The sequence below is a fragment of the Ylistrum balloti genome, unplaced genomic scaffold, assembly GCF_031769215.1.
Source record: "Ylistrum balloti isolate Yb309-2 unplaced genomic scaffold, AGI_CSIRO_Ybal_v1 Utg370078, whole genome shotgun sequence".
NCBI classification, from domain to species: Eukaryota; Metazoa; Mollusca; class Bivalvia; order Pectinida; family Pectinidae; genus Ylistrum; species Ylistrum balloti.
In genome coordinates, this window is record NW_026782116.1 from 1243126 (window position 1) to 1263445 (window position 20320).

Below are 20320 nucleotides of genomic sequence, written 5' to 3' on the forward strand. Positions count from 1 at the left end.
GACTTAATCTTATTCGTCGTGTGTGAAAAAAGAATCAACGACAGGATATATGGGAATGATTTAGACATCTAACGAAACAATACATAGTCGATAGGAGAATAAATTTTCAGGAGTTCTTAATAATCTAATAAAGAAGTGCTCAAAAAAAGCATTCCCAAAGTTTAAAGAAAAAAATTAATTGCCTCTTGTTAACAGATACGTCATCAAATCACCAGAATATATTACTTTATCAAGAAGATGAACTAATTAACAAGTTATATTCGGTATGATAATGTAAACATCGGGTATTAGCCACCACGCTTCTGGTACAATTCTTATGCTTGCCGTCCCACACAAGGAAACTTTTGTCGCATCTGAATCAATGCAGCCCGTAATTCTCCAGTTTGGAGTTTTTGCCCGATAGTCACATAAAGGCCAAAATGGACTCATGCGTGGTGAAATTGCATGCTATGAAAACGTCTCTATCATTTCGTTTTGAAGCAGTCTTGCACTAACAGGGCTCTTTGTGGTTTGACATTGTCATCCATTAGGATCGGCCGATCTGCCAATGGAAGGCATCGGAAATGTGGAACAACTAAAGGTCGACGGATCTGATCACGGTACTTCTGTTCATTAAAAGTCCCATGAAGACTTAGCTTACAGTTAACTGAAAAAAACATCCCCAACACGGACTGCTTTCGGTCGGACTAAGTAAAGAGCAGCTTTCATCAGACCTGGGGACTCCTTGCATAGACCTAATACTCCATGTTCGGTGATCATGTCCCAGTGGATCGAAGGCGCTTCTTGACGGCACACTGGCCACCCGTCATCTTGCCCGATTTGGTTCATTGACAGAACAGAATAACAGATGGCTGATATTAAAGCGTGCAATTATTTGCCTTCATGTCATACCACATTGAACCATTCCAGAAGCCTGTCATCTTTCAACACTTTTTCAACACAATTTTCGACGTTTCATTTTTAAATACAGTATGTGTACGTGCAAACGCTGTTTTACGTGGCAAAGCAGTGTTGAATTCGAGTTATCGCCAAGATGGGTGTATCGCTTGGCGGAATACGGCACCAAATACAAAAGGGGACACTACTCCCGAGTACATGGTTTATTTTTTATAAAAGCGTGTATCAACATTTTAATACTGAATTCGATGGCCCCTAAGTTATAGTAAAGTGTATATCTCTTTAGATGCACTAAAGAGAGTGTTTAAATCCCATTTACAGTGTTGCCTTATTCGTTGAAGTTACCAATGATTCACTGACCTGACAACAATAAATAGAAATCTCACTTTTTTACACTTGTCAAGTAGATAATGCCTTCTGGTGAGTTTGAAATTGTTAATCAAAGTTGGAGGTCAGCAACCAAGTTAAATTTAATAGTACAGTTGTACAAACCTCTTTGTTACCAATAACAACTAAGTATTCACTCCTTATCAGTATTCAGCTCATTGTAAAACTGGGCCAGTAACATCACTTCTATACATCAAAAGTGCAAAAAGACAAATATTTCTTTACTAAATTCTTTTTTTTTTGTTTTATTTCCTCTCATGCACAATGTTTTATACAGGTTAAATGACAACAGAATATATGACAACACAGTTCAAAACTATGAATGATGCATGTCACTTTCATCAACAGTAGTACATACAACTACACAACTCCAGTAGACAAAGTTGGATAAGGCTCATCCTGATTGGTTCATTGTAAATTAGCGAACAAAAACTCTCATCAATATACCTTAAAATTCTAAGAAATTCAAATGAAATATGAATAATTGATTTTTTTGATAAATTTCAGCAGTAATCCCACAAAGATGAAATTAAACAGTAAATAATTTCAATGTGTTTAGAATAAACTTGTGGAATATTAAATATGTGCTGAATTCAATTATGATGTAACACCACTGTGAATGTCACTTCATAATCTAATTAAAGATATTGTGAGGTGGATTGCTACCTTGGCCAGGGTGAGCTCTATGCCAAATCTATCATCTAGAACAAGTAAACAGAATTACTAATGTACATCACAATTTGGCTCTTGGATCTGGTCATGAACTCGCACATTTATGTAATAAAAAAAGGCCTGTGAAAAGCAGTTAAACAGTACTTGTACCCAAAATATAAAGGCTTACACATGCAGAAAAAATCAACTTCTATTCATCTTTCTTCACATTAAAATTAAAGCTAGAAACTTCCATGGCGGGTTAATAGTTAATCTCTCTACCAAACAAAAGATTGTGCATTTTGAAAAAAAAATATTTTAACAAAGAAAAACCAAGGCAAAACAACAAAAACGATGATCATACATTACTATCAATGTATCCAGTCTTTCTAGTACTTAATATAGCTTTTAATTATCATTCTTTGCTAAATTTATACTATTAATTAGGGATTTTTTTTTTTAAATCAGTCTAAATGGCAAGAAAGAATGTTCAGTCTTGAACAAGGTTGTGTGACCATAATAAACACTTCATTCAATAATTTAAGTATTTTCTAAACATTCAATTGTCCATAATTGTCCCTATTTAATCTATATATTGATCTTACCTGGTAAATAATAATGTCTGAATGAAACAAGTAAAATTTCCCCGGTCTGCTGAGACATACAACTTGTACAGCAAGAGAAATGTAAACTATTTCTTTTTTTTTCAATTCACAGGAATCTGCATTTAAATTACAAGAAAAAATTTACAACAATGCTAACAAGTATTCACAATAAAATAATAAAGCAAACAACTGAAATGTGTTAGGCATCTGTCCTATATTAATTATACAATATAAGGTGTTCTATGAAATATTGAACATTCCTTGTGGAAATCTTTCTACCAGGTCTCAATGCTGGTAGTAAATCTATCGGTAACTTGGACTAGGTATACTGATACTGGAAGAAAACTAGTTTCCCAAACACCATCTCAGAAATTAAAGAGTTCTACTCTAGTTACCATACACTAATTATGGAAAACGTTGGGATGAAATTGAAAGCTTCTGGATTGCCATTTGTCTTGTTGAAATTTTAAAAGATGACCAATCATAGGATGTATTTAAGTCCATCAAAAATTAGAATTGTGCTATCTTCAGTCTAGTCCTAATTATTCTGGCGTTCTACCAACTATAAAAAAAGTTAACAAAAATTAAGAATACCTTGGATTTTTGAAGTAATGCTTGATTCCTTTTATACTAATCAAACAGATCCTAGGTGTGCATGTTTCTGCAGTCATGTCCTGACAAGTCAACTTACATACAGAGCCTTTGATTTTATCCTTAACATTATCTGGAGGTGCAAAGAAAATTTGTAAATGTACCTTACAGGTAAAGAGTAGAAACCCTCAGATTTCAAAGATGCCCAGACACTTGCATTGCTAATAGCACTATGAAACCTTTCTTAAACACAAGTATTTCCAATCAGGAAAACATAAATTCTGACATCAAACACTGAAGGGTGAAATTTGAAAAATAAGTTTGTGTACTAAATATACCGGTTACTATTTGTATTAATGATTGCAACAGTATATGAATCTACTGTCAGTTACTTATACATGTACCTAGTTGATATATACAATATATTAGAAAGAAAATACATATGACAGAATGAATTTTATTAGGAAACTGTCGTGACTCAAAGATGGAAAGCTGAATACAGCTTGGCGGAAGCAACTCTGCATATTCTAGCTGAACTGGCCTTGTAGAGCCCATTTTAACATAAAAAAAATGCTACAGCTGCACCATATCTGGATTAAATTGGCATAACAACCAAAAACTTCTGTCAAGCTTATTACAAAAATGTTCTTTACATCCAAGAAAAAAAATAGTAGGACTGATGTTTCCCTTTCACTAATCAATACATTCCAGCAATTAATAACAAAAGAAAATAGGAATTACAAATTCCTATAAAGATTCCTGCAAAACCAAAGATGTATTATTTGCAGAGATAACCACACTTTTGTGCCTGAAAACTGGTATTTTTTGTATGAATCATACAGCAATCCTATTACTATATCAAGAGCATATTATTTTCTCTTGCCCAGATATGGGCTCCACTTGCCAGAATGTGCCCTTTCCCACCCCTTATAATTACTAACATACACATAATGATTAAACTTTACTTTTTTTGAGTCCAACCCTGAGACTAGAAATGTATATTGATTCTTGCCTGAAAAAGCTTTGCCGTGTTTATCTTGATTCGTACTTAGTTTGAAAGTTTTGCACAGTATGAGTAAGACAACTTCCATCACCATTTCTTCTTGTGCTCATCCATGCTGACACCTCCTGGACCATAAGCTACCACCAACAACAAACCCCCGATGACAGAGAGTGTCTGGAAAAAATCGTATTTCAGAAAGTCTCTCATTGGTTTGTAGGAAGGGACGTTCCACCAAGCATTGAAATACAAGTTCAGCAATGTCAACCATACAACTAAAACAAGGGCAGACAACTTTGTTTTGAAGCCAACGGCAATAAGGAGAATTAATGCTGTACCAACCAAGTTCTGTATCATTTGAAAGAAGTCAAGTTCTAAACGTAAGAGGGTTAAGAACATAAGCACAAGGAGAATGCGACCACTGAGCTGCATGTACTGTTTCGGGTTATTTTCTCCGAGTGATGGAAGGCCTGCAAATAGGCTTTTGCCTTCTGCACGATCTTCTGCTAATAAAAGTAGTACTCCTCCAGCCAAGGCCAAATTTCTGAAATAGAAAAAGACGATTTAGAAATTCAGAGCAATAAGTTCCTCTGCCAAGTGATCATCTTTCAGTCCAATTAGCCAAACAAAACCTCATTTGATACCTATGCAGTAGTTTTGACTCTTATCTGTAAGGACTGAGTCTGCGGGTATTATCTGATTTGATCATATTGAATCCATATTCTGTATACATTTTGTGTTAAGTATTGATCCATTAACAATACTTAACAGAATTTCTGTCATACTGTGACATTTTACAGAGAAAATGAGCTTTTCCTCAATCTATGTGAACAACGTAAATAAAATCAACAATTAAAAGATAACTCATAACTTACCTAAGGAGAAACTTTATATCCCAAAGAATGCTATAGGCAACAGTCTGAAAACAATCAAAATAGAGCTAATAATTTAAACTGATTATTATTAAAGCATCAGGTAGGGTTTGTTTGAGATTGGTTATTTAAATATGTATGCTGGCCATCTGAACTTATTTCTCCTTTGATATGTTTGACAGAATTTTAACTATTGTATTTTTGTGAAGAACTAAATTAAGCACTCATTATGCCGAAAGTTTTGTGCTAAATAATGATTGTATTGCTTTTTTTTTTATAATGTGCTCAAACTTGCTAAAACAAAATGTATATTTACAGTATGAAATGAACCATCTCAAAACACTTGTACGTATGCGGCAGTTTGAAAAAAGTGCTTGCCGGAACAAATTTAAAACATATACAGGACCTCAAAATGTTTAAATTACCTGTAAAGCTATAATTGAGAAGAGTATGCCACAGGCAATGGGAACCTTCTGTCGACTTAGTACCATGACACAGCCTCCTAACTGGCCTATAAGATTAACTAATACAAAAAGTGTGGCCAGGTACCACCCACAACCCCATGTTGAATTCATGTAATCCCGTTGCTCACTCCACTGTGACCACATTCGGATGCCATCCTCCAAAAATGTTCCTATCAAACAGAATCTAGCTACATGTGGAAGAACATGTTTACTCTTCCTCAAAATCTGAAAAAAGAAAAATATATGCATGACTATTGATATCATAATTTTAATCAATTGTAAAAACAACTTAGTTTGGTACTAGTTAATTAAATGCCACTTTTGTTTAGAATTATCCCTTTAATGTTAAATGTAGATAAAACAAGAACTAGGAGTCATATTATGGCAGATTATTAAATCTAGGGATGCAAAAACTTTTCAAAAAGGTTACATTTTTATTGTAGCATCCTGTGAATAATATGTGTATATGGAAAAAATCTAATACTTATAGTCTGCAGTGCGATAAAATACTTGGTGAAAGGAAAACAACTCTTTCTGATGAATCACAACATTTTGATTGCTTTGTAGATTCTGGAACTAGTTTCTAACTTGTGTTTACAATTTGGTATAATAATAATCAAACTCTTTAACGAGGGTTACATATTTAGTGCAGTATTAATCTTATATAATTACAGCTCTCACAAGTGTATTAAACAGAGATAATTTTGTAAAACGTTGCATATGTATTTTATCCAAATCTCAATTTCAGTAATATATATTTAAATGCTTGCCATGATTTACAAAAGATGTACACTTTGTATAAACATCTGCAGTAATATATTTTCTGTCCATACTGCACCTCGCGTTCTGACGTATGGTGTGAACAACCATATGACACTACAAAACGTGTACAAATCTACAACTAACCACTTCATACTTCAATGCTTCAAACGCTCAAACCCATTCTATCATAACGCTCAAATCCATTCTATCATAACATCCATAAACATCAATCATGAATTTTAACAAAGAGAGAGTGAGAGAGAATGGGGTAGATATATGTTATCACTTAAACCATTGATGGAGATGCTGTAGCTGCAATGATTGAGACTAACCTGTTACAGAGAACATACTTTCTGTTTGATAAGAATCTATTTTCGGTCTTACAATCACATTGAACCCCTGAAAAACAGGTCTATACAGTTGTTGTTGTTTACCTGGTCTACAACATCTTCTGCTTTATCCATCAATTCACTTTGTTGAGGCATTTTGGCTTCGGCGAGGTGCCTGCAATTTGAAGCCACGTACCCCGGTGTGGACCAGAACCGGAAATATGAAATTTAATGCTGTTAACACAATAATTATTACTCCCTCGCTGGGAAAAAATATTTAAAAGGAATTTCGAATGGTAACAGCAAATATGTATACACTTCCTCATTTCTTCATATTGGAAAAAATATTACTCATAACAAATTTAGCTAAAATGTGTTATTTGTTCCTTTAAATTTCCAACGTCCTCAATTTATTATAACATCAGTAGAAGGAGTTACGTTGTTAATTGGAACAGCCTGCCACGTCCAAAAACAAATGCCCTCTGTTGGAGAGAGGAAATTCACATCCGGTAGGTTCGATAACAATTGTGTTTATTAAAGATGGCGGCCGCCTGCGATCTCAATGCGGCCAAAAAGAATTTACAAGAATCTTTAGGCGACAATATGAAAGTGTAAGTATTCATCAATCAGACCAGGTGGAATTGCTTTTTTTTCTTTAAGATAAGATATGTAATAGTGTCATTTTGAAAGCGTCTGACTCACCAGCTCTAAATAACACAAAGCATGAAAAGGCACAGGCATCCGTATCTGGAAAGTAAACAATCCACTATTCCACTAATATGAAGTAGGCACTGCCTAAAAACGAGCGCAAGTTGGTCAAGAAAGTGCACATTTTGAACAGCCTGATCCATGTTTGCACTGAAGCGAGTTTTTTTTTTTAATTTGTTGTATATTTCGCAAGATTTGAACAAAACATCGACACTTACAAATGTACCAATATATCATTATCATCATCAGCAGAAATACATCTTCTTCTTCTAGAAAACATTGTATCACCATGATCAGGCGGTGGTTTGGTGGCACAGTTGTAACACACTTGTCTATCACCTAGCCATTCGGGGTTCGATTCCCCGAAGGGATAGAAAGGATACAGGTTTCCTCCCAAAGTTAGACCCCTCTCTTGCTTACAACAAGTGTGATTTTGATAAGTTGAAATAACAAAGTTTCCATATGTAAGTTAGTCATGCACATACAAACATACACCAAGAAAGGAAGACAGAGAAGAACAAAACAAGGACGACAAGATAACGCAAAATGTGACACTTTCCCTTCGCGAAGCTGTTTAAATGAAAAACACACAATCATATATATATTAATATTACAACAAGTTAATTTCTATTTGTTATTTCTAATTGTTCCATACAAAGTATTGAAATGGAGAACTTCTACTTAAGTACTAGCTTGATGCCTGTACAAAGTATTGAAATAGAGAACTTCTACTAGAGTACTAGCTTGATGCCTGTACAATGTTTTGAGTATCGGGTAATTACCTTGAATGGTTTAAGATAACTGGTTTGAAAAAAAAGTTTTGTGGTTTGGCCTATGTTTCCATGGTAACAGAAAAAGTATTTAAATAACAATCTTCCCCATAGCAAAAGAGACTACTAGCTTATTAAGTGTAAACAGTTTTGAGCAATTACCATGTCAGAGTATTGGCCCAGAAAAACAGAAATTTTGATGAGGGTCATCGGTTTCAATGGTAACAATAAATGTATTAAAAAAGTCACTGACAACATCTCTAGACTATAATAATTGATAAAAAGATCTTCAAAATAAATGCATAAGAGTTTCCCTTTTAGAGTTACAGATATTGCAGAGAGGACTTTCTATCATCTTTGCTGTAAAAAAAGAAAGGATTTAGTCAAAATACGGTGAAAGACAATATATTATAGTTTTAGTCGGATTAGTAAAGGTGGTGCTTATATATTTAACAAGTTTTCATTATTAAAATCACAATGTTCTCTCCCGCCGTTTTCTTTTCTCTTTGCTATTGAGAGTTTTCCTTCTGTGCATTAACAAATCATAAAGTGCTTCAGAACCTTCGTTTTTTTTAAGCAATTTTTACTTTTCCTGCTAGCAAAAAGAGGGTAAAGTTATAAACCCTGTTGAGACTATTCTGTTATACATTGTAATTAAGAAAATCAATATAAATATATATATGTTTAAATAAAATTCTTATGAAAGCCACAATATATTACATAAACTGCATTATTCTGGACCCCCCCCCACACACAAAAAAAAGAAAATCACCACTAATAGTTATTTTATCATTGTGCCTTATAAGTGTTTGCTGGAAATTTTCTAAACATTCAAAAACATTATCATAATTAGTTATCGAAAGACCATCCTCATCTTGCAGAATTAATATAGTTAGGAGATGGGCGAGTTTTTCGTCAAATCGGGACGTTACATCACTTTCCGTGAACGAGAAACACATTGTCTCGTTTACGGAAAGTGACGAAAGGTCCCGAACATTAAACCGGAAATCAGGTACATCGGAGCACAATCGAGCTCAAATCTTGAATGGTTAAAATTGCAATTTTTCAACGAGATATTTGTTATATACGTTTCAAACCATTAAAGTATACGTTTGTTAAATTCATCTGATATATTTAAGACTTTTAGTATGATTTCATTTCTACATGAGAGCTTAAAACGATATTTTGTTGGTCGAAATAATTTTTAATCCATTCAACGGGTCGGCAGTTCTCATTGCGTGCTGCGGCAAGTGTATTGTGGGTAATGAAGTTCCTGCCACACTTCCGTTTAAAGTTGATCGTATGGGCAGGTTGTTGGAGTTGAATTATCACACACACACACAATACCATAAAGCGCTTGCTGCGCTCGCTATAAACATACTCTTCGAAACTGCAGTATTTGTACTAAAGAAAGTAACATCGTCGATGTCTGTTTAGTGTTTGCAACCAGAAATATGGCCTAAAAGTAAACGGACATCAATGATTAAGGGATGGCATTAAGAGGGACAAAGAATGATAGAGAAATGGTTGTTGGATTATATCCTTGGTGCATTCGTTTTGGACCCCTGAAGAACCATTTCTCGATAGGTACGCTATGTCAACGAGTTGTCACGAAACAAATACATTAAATAATTCAAACATGTTCATACTATATGATTTATTTAAAAACATCAGTGAAACACCAGAATTTTTGTAAGTGCCTTCTGTTTTTAGATGACATTACTAAATCACAGAGATGCTTAAGATAGATTATAGTGACCCAGAAGTAAAAATGTATAACGTTAAATCAGCATTTGAATGAGAATGATATTCTGATGATGGAAAAAAATAAAAGTAAAATAATGGTGTGGAAATGACAGATATCTGTGTTGGTGTGTGTTCCTTTTCTAAAGTGTTTGATTCAAATTTTTATTTTTTGCTTGTTTTCACTTAATGACCCACCCGTCTTTCTTGGTAAACTTCTTTTTTACAACACAAACAATTTAAATGAAGTTAATTTCTCATAGGTTGCTTCACAATTTGCTTAGTTAATTCAAACTGGAAATGAGTCATCAAAAGCGATTACTTAAAGATCATCCTTGTTTGTACTTTACAAGAAGGCGTGGCCTATTATTCCTGATTGATTTTCATTCACTGGACAGGCGACATCAAAACACTGGCATTCGAGGATGGATTGATTAGTTATATCATCATATCTGGGAGTTTTGATGTTTGACATTTAAAAATGTGTGTCAAGAAAAAATTACACAAATTTGCTAAAAAAATATATTCTGAAAAATTTATGGTGGAGGGTTTTATTCACAAATATTTATCATTTCTGGAAGTCTAACATATTATAGCAACCAAAATTGCCCATGTGCAAGATCAAGTAGGTCAATCATTTAAGTGATATGGTTTGATAAATTGGCCATTTCGAAATACATAGCAGTCCAAAATCGATGTCTTGATGATATAGCCCCTCAGACTCCACAACATCAGATCAAAAGACAAATTACATTATAAAGAATAAAAAAGGAACATGCTGTATCCAAACTAAAAATGTGGAAAGTAAAACCTTGAAAATATATGCAGCAAGCTATGAATTAAATGTATTTATATAATACAAGTGATATTTTATGAAAGATATTTAAAATTCAGTATTGATTATTATAACAACAAATTATAGGCTAATAAAAGCTATATATACAACACACATCTTGATGGATAGAATACACTGGACTTGATCACAAATTTGTTTAAATTAAAATTTAAGCATTCAATAAATGAGGTATTTATTTGTGAAATGCTCATCACAAAAAGGTGGTGAAAGGTTGTTTGATGGACGATGAAGTAAAAGGTTCTTGTATATAGTAAGCTATATGGTGATTGTTGAGTGATAATGAACAAAACATCCCACCCAAAGCAAAGATGATTATTTTGGTGTGATAAACCACACATACACTTCATTGGAAATGAAATTAGTTTGATAGCAGATATTCAAACAGATAACTTATTTGGTTAGATTGTCTTTTTAACCTTTATATATCTTGGAATCTAATCTTTCAATCTCCTCCTTACATTTTGCTTGAAGTAAATGAACACACAGAAGGTTGTGAAGAGAATTGACATTTTGAAAAATATTTTAATGGAAGGGATAGAAAAGAAAAGCTATATATAGTTGATTAGACTTAATTACCACTTCGTTCAGGTAGCTGGATTGGATGATCTGTCTGATTAATACTATGAGTCTTGTATCATTGGAATGAATCCAGTTGGTAAATTTCTATTCTCCTTTTACATATCCATTACATGTACATTTAGCAAAAGTTTTTGTTAAATAAATGCATCTCTTTTATTGTTGGATAAGATGAAGTGACCTTGATGATAAACCCTTGATTTAGTTAATAAGGAAAAAGGGATAAGTTGACCTTTTAGAATTAAGAATTAGTGATTTGCTTGTTGTGATTTGTGTTTTGATTTGTTTACAGATATCTACAAAACCTCAAGTCATGGTTCAAGCAGAAAGTAAGTTTTCTTCTTGTTTTCATGAACTTTGATTGCAGTATTTGGATGTTTCATATGTCTGGAAAAGTTTTTAATATCTGTCATGTATAGAAATATAAGTAGTCCCTTATAAATAGATATCCCTCACTTGGTAACTGCTGGCTATTGTCTTAATCTGGATTAAGATTTTAAATGTGATTATACTGCACAAATTATTTTGAATCACCAATGAAATGCTAACTTCTATCTCAAAGGATGAGGATTAGATGGTCTTATTTACCTATCAGAGAATCTGTGTATTTATGGATACAGAGGCTGAGAGCCCATCATCTCATGTTAAATATATCTTCAATATCTCCTTACAGGGCTATGCAAAAGTGGTTGTTTGCTGTATATAACTCGATAGTGACAGCTGATTTACGTACAATTTATATCAGAAGAAGTATTTTTGAACATCAAACAAATTTCTTTTGCAGATTTCCAAGGAAGATTTTGATTTGGAAGCTCGTCGTCTTTTGTCAGATGATGCAGGTAAATTTTACTGTATTTTTCATTCAAGGATATATTACATGTTTCCACATTTCATTTATCTGATGTTACATTTATTTGCAAGACTGTCAATAGTAATGATATTAAATCATGTAAAGACATTGAAGTATTTACCTTTAAATAATGAAATTGCTAAAACATATATTTTCTGATAAACAGAAATCATTGATGCATGAACTGAAGTCTTCTAAAATAAAAATCAATCATTGATGCATGAACAAAAGGCTTATAAAAAGAAATCACTGATTCATAAACTGAAGAAATTCAAGGACCTGAAACCCATTTAAAGATTATCTATGAAATATAGATGAGGAATATTAAACAATTTTTTCATTTTTCTTTTATTCAGTCAATCTTCATAATGAGTTTCTCTTGGCCATCATGGCTCGCTGCCAAACTCTGAGTTCATCATTAGGTATGTGTTGTATAATAATGGATTGTAAAGAAGTTTTTTAACTGGATGATATCTAATTTTAAAAGTATTACTATCAATAAATTAAATGTAGCATTTTGAAAGATCTTGATAACCTGCAAATGTATAAATATCAATTGAAATGCTGTGAAGAATTGGTAATTCTGTCGATACATATAGCAGTTAAAAATTGGTTCTATATGTATATCCTTATTTATCACGTAATTTATTGATATTTATTTTTAAACTGAAATATATATAAGTTCTATATCCCCAATTTTTGTAACCACACAGTATTATGTGTATTAAAAAATGTGGAGACCTTTCTGGAAGTTGTATTTCATTTTTTTTTTTTTTTTTTGATACAATTTATTTTCAATAATTTTTACTTTGGTTCTAACTACAACTGTACATATATGGTTACAGTTCCCAAAGATGGCAGTTTACTTGGTAAAACCTCCAGTGATCCTTCCAAACAGTCCAAACCACTCAGACAAAAGTTTCGGAAACGACCTCCTAGTTCTCGTAGCACATTCCAGGTAAGTTAATTTGACATCCACATTTATTTGTTTGTGACTGTCAAGTCCTAAAGAATTGAGGTTTTTATGCCCCCACATAAGAGTAGAGGGTCATTAAGCGTTTGTCCCAATCTCTCCATTTGTCTGTCTTTAAATCCATCTGAAACATGAATTTAATTTTCTCATGAACTGAGTATTATTTATTAAGTCATGAAATTTGACCAGTGCATTCATCTTTGGCAGTACTTCACTGCTGTGTTAGTTGTAGGTCAATTAAACATTTGACTTGGAAATTATTACCTTTCAATATTCACTAAAATGTTTCACTATATTTTACCTACAGTATTTTTAGGTCATTGTCAGAGTTTTCATATTGCTCTAATACTGTTTTTCTCTCAGAACACACTTTGCTGGTCTGAGAAAGTGAAAACAGTGCCTTAGTCTCAGATGTTTAGATGTTTTTACAGTATTTCATATTTGTTTTTCTTAGCAAGCATCACATAGGGACAGATGCATGTTTCACAATTCAACATCAGTTCCTGTATATGCCTTTCATGAATGATAGACAATGAAAAAATGTTTTATGGCAATTTGATGATTTTACAATTTATTCCGCAATATTTTTTAAATCTGTCATTGAACTTGTAATCTTCTCATTAATAATAGTATTTGAAATCCACCATAAAATTTGTACTCCTCACATCAGGATTGTTATTGAAATCCACTCCTCACATCAGAAATATTTATTGAAATCCTCCATAGAACTTTCACTCTTCATGTACTGTTTTCTGTTTTAAGTGATAAAGAAATATTCTGTTCTGAAATATGAAAATGAAGTAGTGAGATTATATTACTTTATTTCTCTTTATTGGTTTTACCAACAGCAAAGATTTGTGCCCGCTAACCCAGTAGCTCATGCTCCAGAGGTCAACTTCAAAGGAGCAGAAGACATTGGTAAGATAGAAAGGCTGAATTTGCTAAATCTGAGAATGTATACATTTTTGTATTATACAATTTAGGAATAGATCAGGTCAGATTCTTATCAAGACATTTTCACATTATCACTTTTGGTATATATTTGTGCTCACAAGTTATTACTTAAAGCCATGTAACTTTTACAACATACTGTTAACCATACAAAATTTTCAACTAAAAGCTATTTACTGATGTGGTCAATAACAAGGAAATTATTTTAAACCCAAAAGTAGTTTTAATAATGACACTTGCTAAGACTAAGCTTTCATTTTTAGACTGAAAGAATGTTTGAAATACTTAAAAACAAATTCTAGATATATTGATTACAAATTTATTCTATGGGTATGAAAAAATATTTTGAAATAATGTGTATGACAGATTTTACTAATAATGTTATATACATGTATTTTAAGGGAAATGTTACTTTCTTTATTTCAGTGTTTGCTGCACGAGAGCTATCCCTACCAGATATCACAATGGTACATGGACGTATGTTAGTGTGTGCTTGGGAATCTGGTCTTGACGATGTTTCTGACATGGCAGTCAGACTGGTGATGCAGTCCATTGAGGTATGATTGTCTGTCAACTGAAAACACTTTCAAGATGCAGCAATATACAGGTTTTGATACCACATGTGTAACACAGTAGGTGTAAACACACATACTTGTTGGTAATAACTATATTTATTAATTGTTGAATGATAATAATTTTACATGTACAAAAGGAACATCTCATCAACATTCAGAGTTCATATACTCATACTAGTACTTCGCGTTGTGTCTCGTATCAGAACTGTCCTTGTATAAAAACAGTACTTTTAATGTATACAATGAAATACTCACTCCTCATACTGTTCATCATGGTGTAACCTCTCTGTCCATGGGGCGAGTAAGCTCCCCCTCTCTTTGTCTCCATTGGGCTAGTGAGCTCTGTCTTTCTGTCTGTCCATAGGGCTCTCTCTGTCTGTCTGTCCCTAGGGCTCTATCTTTCGGGCTCTCTCTCTGTCTGTCCATAGGGCTCTGTCCCTAGGGCTCTATCCCATACCCCAAAAACTCCCCTCCTTTTATCCCTATTCTGTATGATCTTGTCAAAAAAATGCCACGATCTAATGCCCCATTGGTTGAGTTTCTTATCAGGGTGGACTTCAGTTTATTAGACTGCCATTAAACTGCCTAATACTTGTTAACCGGGAGAAGTAGGTGTCAGTGCTGTCCACTGTAAATACAGTTAGGAAATATCTGTATGCATTCATAATCACACCCAGTCTACCAGATGTTACATATTGACAAAATCAATCCTACAACCAGTCAGTTGAGATTACTGATTTTTGTATCTGATATACACTAATATTGAAATTACATTTTGTAACAATATGTCTAAACCCTATTTAAGATCACTTTGGAATAGCTTGTTTTAAACTGACATGTATATTTTATGCAATGTTTTTAAGAAAGATTTTCTTGTTAAACTCACCTTAAGAATTGTTCAACATTTTACATGTGTTTGTATTGTGATGAAATTGAGCAACAGCTTAAATTTGTTCTTTTCCAGAACACACTGAAAAATTTGATTTCAATAGTTCTGTCTCAAAGGAGTGGGTACAAGCTCAGAGAGAAAAAGTTTCGATTTGCTGTTGGCACACAAGTAAAAAATCCATACTTGAGACATGCAAATTTGATTGAAGATGAAAATACAGAAAGGTAGGTTTTATACAAATATGGTACAAATACCATAAATTGAAATACAGAAAATGTTTCCTTTCCAGACCAAAGATAGGACTTAGTGCTATTGTCTATCATTTCTAAATCATTGATTAAGCTTTAATAGGAATATATAATTATTACCTGTTACAAATATTCTGAGGCATGTGACGGAAACGGAAGTGGAGCAACATATTGATTTTTCTGATTTTAATCAACTTTTTAAAATGAAATCTTTCAAAAAATTCTTGTCAGAAAAAAGTTTAATACAGGAATTTTTCTACTTCTCAGAGGAGTTCATCCTTAATTATCAGATGTCTGTGTTTGATGACGATCAAACCAATGATTTTATATCCTTTTGATACATTTATTTCAGTGAGGCAACAATGATATCACAGACAGGTAACCATATTCCCAGTCGGAAGTCGCCACTAGAAATTGGAGAGGGGGCAGCTGCAGAACAGCTGGCCACAGCCAATCAGCCAGTGTTCAAAGGGCCTGTGTCACTTTTTGATCTTGTCCAGTCTTTACAGGTAGTGCTTTTGATAAATTTCATATGATTTAATCTTGTTCATTTGATGTAAAAGTTGTTTACATCATCAGTTGCTCAAAATGATTCTGAACCTTACTTTTGACAACAATGACTCTTCTGATTATTTCTGTTTATTTTTCAGCTTTACAAAAGTGCTATTCCCTCTCACACTGTCTACTCTGTGGCTATGGAGAAGGTTATCCATCGTCTGTGGCATCCGTGCCACGAGGAGATCAATCAGGATATTATACACACGCAGGAGATGGCGATAAAGCGACAGATGTCCACGCCCACATCTAGTAGCCAGACAACCAGTGGCCATCACACATCAAAACACCACCATAGCAAACATCATCACCACCACCATCATCATCATCACCATCACCATAGATCTGAACACCACTCAGGGCACCACAAGGAGTCTTCTGGGCATCATCATTCAGAACAAGTCAAATCAGAAAATGTCAAATCAGAACTGTTGAAATCAGAACATTACAAATCGGAAAACCAACCTGTATCACAGAATAGTGGAGAGCACAAATCCTCTGGACAGTACCAGAAAATGGAGAATCCTTCCACGGTGCAAATCAAATCTGAACATATGTCACCTGTACATGTCAATTCTGAGCATTCAGGACAGCTTAGGGCAGACCAGTTAGCTGAAGCCAATCTTAAGACAGAGCCTCCAACCATACCAGGACAGCTTCTGGCTCAGCAGCTAACCAGTGGTTTTACGGGTTTAAAATCAGAACAATCTAGCCACTACTCTGTGATGAGTAGAACAGACACTCCAGGTGGTCCGCACAAGACCGGTCATTCCATACAACATTTAGGAAATCACCAAGTGGCTAACAATCAACTCACAGCATCTGATGATCCATTGGACCTTGTGGATGACAATTTTCTTGACCAGCAACTGTCTGGTCACTTCTCCAGTGGACCTAATTTGACAAGGCAGACATCACTTGATCAAAGTCTGGCTGACTTTTTTTCTGTTAAGTTTCCAGATAATACTTGATGTTCATTGAACAGTTTTGTTTTATTCAGTATGATTTTCTATTCAGGTAAGAATTTCAAAGTGATATGAATGGGAAGTTTTTTTTATGTATGTAATTTTGAGATTGTTAAACTTTCTTAGATAACAAATGTTCATTTAAGTGCTGAAATTTTATTTAAAGTAATTATGCAGGCGAAATTTTGGTAACAATCTGTGAAGTGATTGGAAGAGAAAAAAGTGTTACATAAATTGGAGACTTATGTATTCTTGATTTGAAATGAGAATGCACTGTTAATGCATCTTGGAAATTTTGACAACGAAAGTTTATCTTTTTTTCTTGAGAAGTACTGAATAGATCTTTTTGGAAGGTAATATGAAGGTACTCCATGGTCCATACAAGTGCCATTTTAATGTTGAGACTGATCAGACAATCAAAATGGTTGACAAATAGATTGTTATTTCTTAAAATGTACTGGAAGGATTGTCATGATTGTCATTTGGTGGCCTTTTTATTTTGTGATTCATCATAGAAACAAAATGGCTGACAGCTAACAATTTTGCATTTTGATCATGAATGTTTCTTAACCGAATTTCTTCAGAAATATTGATCTTTCTCAAATTTCAGAAAGGTTCCACACATGGTCTAGTGGTATAAGTGGCCATCTGTGAAGATTGTTACTGCTATTGTTTGAGAAGTACTGGATTGATCATTCTCAGATTCTGTATATGGGCGGCACTTGGTCCTTGTGCATTGTATAGTTTAGAATTCACTGTAAAAACAATATGGCTGACAGGAGGCCATCTTGGATTTGACATTCATAGTTTGTAATCTCAGTTTTTTGAGAAGTTCTTGAGGGAATATTCCTTCTTGAAATTTCATATCTCTGTTTCCTTCAGTTTTTATTGCCTGAAAACATATGACTGATTGGTGGCCATTTTGGATTTTGATAAATCAAGTTTATTATTGTTATTTCTAGAAAAGTACTTATGAGATAATTCTCATATTTCATGTTAGTTTGTTTAATATATGTCAATGCAACAAATAATGTGTGGTTCAGTGTTCCCTACCCACATGGGTTTGTGTTTCAAGTGGATGTTATGTGCAGTTATGGTTGTGTGCTTGTGCAAGTCACTTGACCTACATTGCTCTGGATGGTATGTGACATGTCTCCTGTATGTTATTCAGACAGATAGCACCACCTTCTGTAAGGAAACCATATCTCAAAATGACCCTTGCTGTTGACAGGACGATAAAACCCAGAAAACCAACCAATCTTAATCTTGTTTGTAATAAAGGGTATCAATGAGCTTGCCGGCCAATTATCTGTTATGAAACCATTTTTCCAAAGCATTAGTGAAACTAATTTTTAGTTGTTTGAATTCCCAGTCAGGTTATAGGTACATATTGTATCCTAAAGTGAAATAACATAGAAATTATATAGATTTAATAGCAAAAATAGCATTATAAGTGTGTTTATTCTTCATCTGTTACAGGCAATTGTTATTGTTTTCTCTGACAATAATTGTAAAAATCTGAAATAATGAACATATTTTGATAATTGTAGAATCCAGCGGGTAGATTGATAAAGCTGGTTTTATAGCTGTTATAATAAGAATAGTTAAATGGTTTGTTAACCTGGTATATGGGTTTTAAAGATGCTTTTTTATATAGTTAAATTATGTTGGAATGGCAATGGTAACTTGCCATTGCAAACATCTATGAAATTAAAAATCAAGGCAACAATCATATTGTAAATAGCTAGTTATTTCCATGGGTCCAAATTTTTGCACTTTGTCTTGAACAAGATAGAAATAATTTCAAAATTTCAACAAATCAAAACTTAATGATCTAGATTGAAATGTTATTAAATACAGGAGTGTCTCATTATTTCAGGGATTAAATTTTTGTGTTTATGTTCATGTACAGCAAAATAAAAGAAATGCAATCCCTACAAAAATAACCAGCCATACTGAAGTAAGCATATTGATGTTTCCTCAAAATAATAATAGAGTTGATCTTTTGACTTAAAACTTCAGCACATTTGAACTGAAATCTCCAATACAAAATTTCAACATTTCATACAGTGAAAAAATTATAAAGTGTTTACATTAAACTTTGTGATAGGATTGAGTGGCCACAATTATTATTGTACTTTGGTGCAGTGCTATTCTTTAATCATGATTAATATTGGAGCTAGGTTGCTGATTGTTTTGATTTTACTCTTTAATAAAAAAACAAATAATCTCATACTTCCATACTTTGTATTCAAAAGTTCATTGCAATATAGCTATCAGTCCTTATTTTATGGTAGAAAGTTTTCAAAGAATTCAATTATGACTGGAGATATTTAATGGATAAAAAAAATAATTTTTGATGTCAAGTAGTTTGAAGAATCTAACATATTTAACCCATCAAGTGACCCTGAATAAGCAAGGATGGCTAAATGCCACAGATCATGTCTCAAAGAATCTAACATATGGCAGAATTCAAATGCATAGCTAAGTAATTTGATGAGTACACAGGAATGAATTAGGGGTACAGGGTGCTTCTGTCCCCCTCTTCAGGGTTCAGGGGTGAAGTCTAGAGGTGCTTTGGGACAAAAACTTCTGAAAGCTGAAAAGAAATAATGATTTTGCAAATAATTTGCCCTGAAAATGTTTATGCATTAGAAAAAAGGCATCTATGTGCCTGGTTTTATTCTCGTCTAATAATTGATAACAAATAGGTCAAACATATAGACCTGTTTTAGTGTTATAATAAGATACGAAGAAGTTTAGTCAAGATACAAACTTCATGATAATTTTCAAATTCTACTTGTACTTGTTACCTGTAAATGTGCTGGACAACATTGTCAAATTTTATTTCAGCACTAGAATGATTTATGGTTACCAGGATAAGGTAATAACATCAATAACATTGTGTTATTGTTTGATTTGTTAAAATGTGTTTGTTTTATATTACATAACACTATGTTGATCACTTCCTCATTTATATATACTTTTCTATACATTTTATAAAGATCAAATAAACGTTAAAAACATTGTCACTGTGTTTTTTTCCCTGAAATCAAATGTTGCAAGAGAGAAGTAATATTTATGAGATTAAGCCTGTTAACAT

General features: G+C 33.3%; 2 protein-coding genes across 2 annotated transcripts; one reads left to right on the top strand and one right to left on the bottom strand.

Moving 5' to 3' along the window:
• Window positions 1–1498: 1498 nt before the first annotated feature.
• Window positions 1499–6797, bottom strand: LOC132549849 (surfeit locus protein 4-like). Its single transcript, XM_060213825.1, has 4 exons — window positions 6664–6797; window positions 5429–5692; window positions 5007–5050; window positions 1499–4675 (listed from the first exon to the last, which is right to left on the bottom strand). The coding sequence occupies exons 1-4, from the start codon at window positions 6712–6714 to the stop codon at window positions 4222–4224; spliced, it is 813 nt and encodes a 270-aa protein (XP_060069808.1). The 5' UTR covers window positions 6715–6797; the 3' UTR covers window positions 1499–4221.
• Window positions 6798–7098: 301 nt separating this feature from the next.
• On the top strand, window positions 7099–17424 carry LOC132549809 (transcriptional adapter 1-like). The gene is made up of 10 exons (XM_060213781.1): window positions 7099–7169; window positions 11504–11540; window positions 11996–12050; window positions 12418–12483; window positions 12907–13019; window positions 13883–13952; window positions 14412–14542; window positions 15525–15673; window positions 16050–16206; window positions 16348–17424. The coding sequence occupies exons 1-10, from the start codon at window positions 7099–7101 to the stop codon at window positions 17221–17223; spliced, it is 1725 nt and encodes a 574-aa protein (XP_060069764.1). The 3' UTR covers window positions 17224–17424.
• The last annotated feature ends 2896 nt before the right edge of the window (window positions 17425–20320 follow it).

What these genes read in the sequence shown, in the direction of transcription:
- LOC132549849 (XM_060213825.1), bottom strand. Translation starts at nt 6,714, where the DNA reads ATGCCTCAACAAAGTGAATTGATGGATAAAGCAGAAGATGTTGTAGAC. An exon ending in TCTCAATTATAGCTTTACAG is followed by an intron (nt 5,051 to 5,428) that starts GTAATTTAAACA and finishes GATTGTTTTCAG; the next exon opens with ACTGTTGCCTATAGCATTCT. An exon ending in GATATAAAGTTTCTCCTTAG is followed by an intron (nt 4,676 to 5,006) that starts GTAAGTTATGAG and finishes TTTCTATTTCAG; the next exon opens with AAATTTGGCCTTGGCTGGAG.
- LOC132549809 (XM_060213781.1), top strand. Translation starts at nt 7,099, where the DNA reads ATGGCGGCCGCCTGCGATCTCAATGCGGCCAAAAAGAATTTACAAGAA. An exon ending in GAAGATGAAAATACAGAAAG is followed by an intron (nt 15,674 to 16,049) that starts GTAGGTTTTATA and finishes CATTTATTTCAG; the next exon opens with TGAGGCAACAATGATATCAC. An exon ending in ATCTTGTCCAGTCTTTACAG is followed by an intron (nt 16,207 to 16,347) that starts GTAGTGCTTTTG and finishes TTTATTTTTCAG; the next exon opens with CTTTACAAAAGTGCTATTCC.